Source organism: Eurypyga helias, unplaced genomic scaffold (genome assembly GCF_000690775.1).
Source record: "Eurypyga helias isolate BGI_N326 unplaced genomic scaffold, ASM69077v1 scaffold21716, whole genome shotgun sequence".
NCBI lineage: Eukaryota > Metazoa > Chordata > Aves > Eurypygiformes > Eurypygidae > Eurypyga > Eurypyga helias.
Window position 1 is genome coordinate 27224 of NW_010254962.1, and position 3136 is coordinate 30359.

Here is a 3136-nt window from a genome sequence, read left to right on the forward strand (position 1 = left end):
GGAAATAGAGGGAAAATCAGAGAAACAGAATCATAGACTGGGGTGGGTTGGAAGGGCCCTTAAAGCCCACCCAGTCCCACCCCCTGCCATGGGCAGGGACACCTTCCAGGTTGCTCCAAGCCTCATCCAGCCTGGCCTTGGACACTTCCAGGGATGGGGCATCCGCAGCTTCTCTGGGCAAGGGAGAACCCAATCAAACCAGAGTTGCAGGTGAAAGTCCAGCTGGATGGCTGAACTAGAGCAGTTATGCTGTCTCCAGCTTCGTGCTCAGCTCAGTTATCCAGGAACCATTCGCAGGTGCGCATGGGATGTGTCCAGGCTGAGGCGAGGCTTGTCCCCCTCATCTGGGATGGCTCAGCTGCTCTGTGGCCATGTCCTGGCAGGAGAACCCAATCAAACCAGAGTTGCAGGTGAAAGTCCAGCTGGATGGCTGAACTAGAGCAGTTATGCTGTCTCCAGCTTCGTGCTCAGCTCAGTTATCCAGGAACCATTCGCAGGTGCGCATGGGATGTGTCCAGGCTGAGGCGAGGCTTGTCCCCCTCATCTGGGATGGCTCAGCTGCTCTGTGGCCATGTCCTGGCAGTAAGAACTGCTGCTCCCAAGCTGAGCAGAGGTCCTGTGGTGCACAGGAGGGCAAGGCCGGAACGGTCAGATCACAAAGCAGGGGCTGAGGCGATGCATGGGAACATCTCTCCTCACATCCAGTGTGCTTTTATTGGCAGAGCTCCACTGAAGCTCCTATGTGACAATATGAAGTACCAGATCCTCTCCCGGGCCTTCTACGGCTGTGAGTACCTGTCACATCCATGATGCCTTGAGCTGTGTGGTGGGCTTGGGGCTAGGAGCGATGCTGAGGCAGCAGGGCAGGGGCCAAGGGTACTGGGACCGGGCTGTTGCATGCAGGGCCCTGTGTACCCATGCTCAGGACTGGGGGCAAATGTTTGAACTCTGACGCTCGGCGCAGCGAGCAGCAGTGCTGGTGGTGATGATGGCAGGACACCGACCTGTCCCAGGAGACTCCCTGCTCCGTGGCTTAGGCTGCATGTGGCATCAGCGGGTCTCCCTCAGGGACCAGATTCCTCAGAGCTCTCTCGTGGCTCCCCGAGTTCTGTGGCTGAATGTTTGCTTCTGCCTGCTGCAGGGCTGGCCTATTGCCGACACCTCTCCACGGTGCGCACCCACCTCTCGGCGCTGGTTAACCACAACATCGTGTCTCCCGATGTGCCCTGCAGCGCCAGCGCGGGGCTGACTGTGGACATATGGCAGAGATACCTGCAGGACAGCACGGTAGGCTCGGTACTCGGGACGGGCCAGTTGTGGTGGGCTTGGGGTGTTGAGGGCAGCGGCACTGAAGCAGCTGGAGCGTGGTGAGGTAAAGCACACTGAGAAGTTCATTGAGAAGACACACAGCCCAGGGCTGCACAGAGCCTGGGGATCCTCATCCTTGACACGTGGAAGGTGGGGAGCAAAGTCTGCTCTCCTTAACATGCTCTCCTGCAGCAGCGTCTGTCAGCCTGAGCACTGGGATCTTGATGGGGGTCCCAGCGCGCTGTTACGGCAGGGTAGTAGAGGGCTGTGACCAGTGCCACAGTCCTGACCTGCTGCTGGCGCTCGGAGGCACAGCAGTGGCCTTGAGTGACTTGGCTGGGCCACTTTCCGGCTGTGGTGAGCCAGTGTTTCCCAAAATGTCCACCCACAGGGGCCTCTGGCTGTACGTAATCGCAAGTGAAGATCAGAGAGAGCATCTGCAGTGAACGGGCAGTGAGCTTGTGGGTGGTCAGGGTCTGGGCAGCACTCTGGGTGCCAACAGCCGGCATAGCCAGGCTGGGGTTGCCCAGCTGCTGGTCCCTGGTCCTGGCTGCGTGTGTGCACTGACTCAGAGCTCTTCCCACAGAGTTACGAGGACCAGGAGCTGCTGCGGCTGATCTACTATGGTGGGATCCAGCACGAGATCAGGAAAGCTGTCTGGCCCTTCCTTTTGGGGCACTATCAGTTTGGGATGACGGAGGCAGAAAGGAAGGAGGTTGGTACGGGTGTGCTGCCAGCTCCACAGCCCGGTGTGTTGCACTGCTGTGTGCTGGATATTTCACAGCTTGAAGTGTCTGTGTGTCAGAGTCCACCCTGTGAACCCCCTGGACGTTATCCCCTTTGTGCCAGAGCTGTAGACAGGAGCAGGGAGAGAAAGACTCATCCGAGAAAGACTCAGATAAGCAGGAACTGATAGTCCAAGCTCAACGCTTCCCTATGCAGCTGCTGATGTTCAGTGCCCTGTGCACTTCTGGAGAGCAGGAAGGAGATGGATGGTTGTTTTCTCCATCCTAATTTTGGTGAGGTGTTGTGGGTCGGGCTCTGGCTGGCACCGTGCGGGAGATGGGTGACCTTGTCCCATCCAGCCATCGTTAATACGAGCATGCACTTGTCTGTGCAGGGCTGTCTGGGGGTGCAGGAGGTGCTACCTTCTGGGTTATTCTGGGGACAGCCCTTCAAAGACCCTCTCTCTCTCAACGCTGCAGGCCGACGACCAGATCCGCACCTGCTACGAGCACACCATGGCGGAGTGGCTGGGCTGCGAGGCCATCGTCCGGCAGCGAGAGAAGGAGTCGCACGCAGCAGCTCTGGCCAAGTGCTCCTCCGGAGCCAGTCTGGATTCCCACCTTCAGAGGATGATGCACAGGGACTCGACCATCAGCAACGAGGTGAGGCTGCGGGGGCTCCGTGTGGGCTGTGTCCACCCAGGCTCCGTGTCGCCCTGTGCTGCAGGTGGGGATGGCAGCACAGTTCTTGCTCGCCCTCCTTGCCTGCCTCTGTGCCTCCTTGATACCTGTAATCCATGCAAGTCAGGATTGGAGCTTTCTTATGTGTTTTCTTTCACCTGCTCCTCCAGAATGCAGGAGCGAGCAGCTCCGGCAGCGTGATCCCAGTCTCTGCTGTGGTACTGAGCTGGCTGGCAGGTTTTGCTCTGCAGTCATGTATAGGAGCTCTAACAAATTCCCTTCGGCTCTCGCAGCCACGGTATCTGCAGCAGCACCGAAAGCTCTGCAGCCGTGACCCTGGGCAGGGGTGCTGGGCGCAGAGGGCCTGAAAGCCAGGGGCAGCGGGGAGAGGGTGACAGGTCAGCCAGGACCCCAGAACATGT

The 3136-nt window shown here is 58.9% G+C and overlaps 1 protein-coding gene across 1 annotated transcript in view; it reads left to right on the plus strand.

Moving 5' to 3' along the window:
* SGSM1 (small G protein signaling modulator 1) overlaps positions 1-3136 on the plus strand; it is a gene marked incomplete at its 5' end in the record, with an annotated part of 32626 nt that overhangs the window by 22827 nt on the left and 6663 nt on the right. Inside the window, 4 exons of the mRNA XM_010153182.1 lie at positions 719-787; positions 1142-1287; positions 1895-2023; positions 2514-2696. Of these exons, the coding sequence (XP_010151484.1) occupies positions 719-787; positions 1142-1287; positions 1895-2023; positions 2514-2696 (527 nt within the window). The remainder of the gene's footprint in view (positions 1-718; positions 788-1141; positions 1288-1894; positions 2024-2513; positions 2697-3136) is intronic.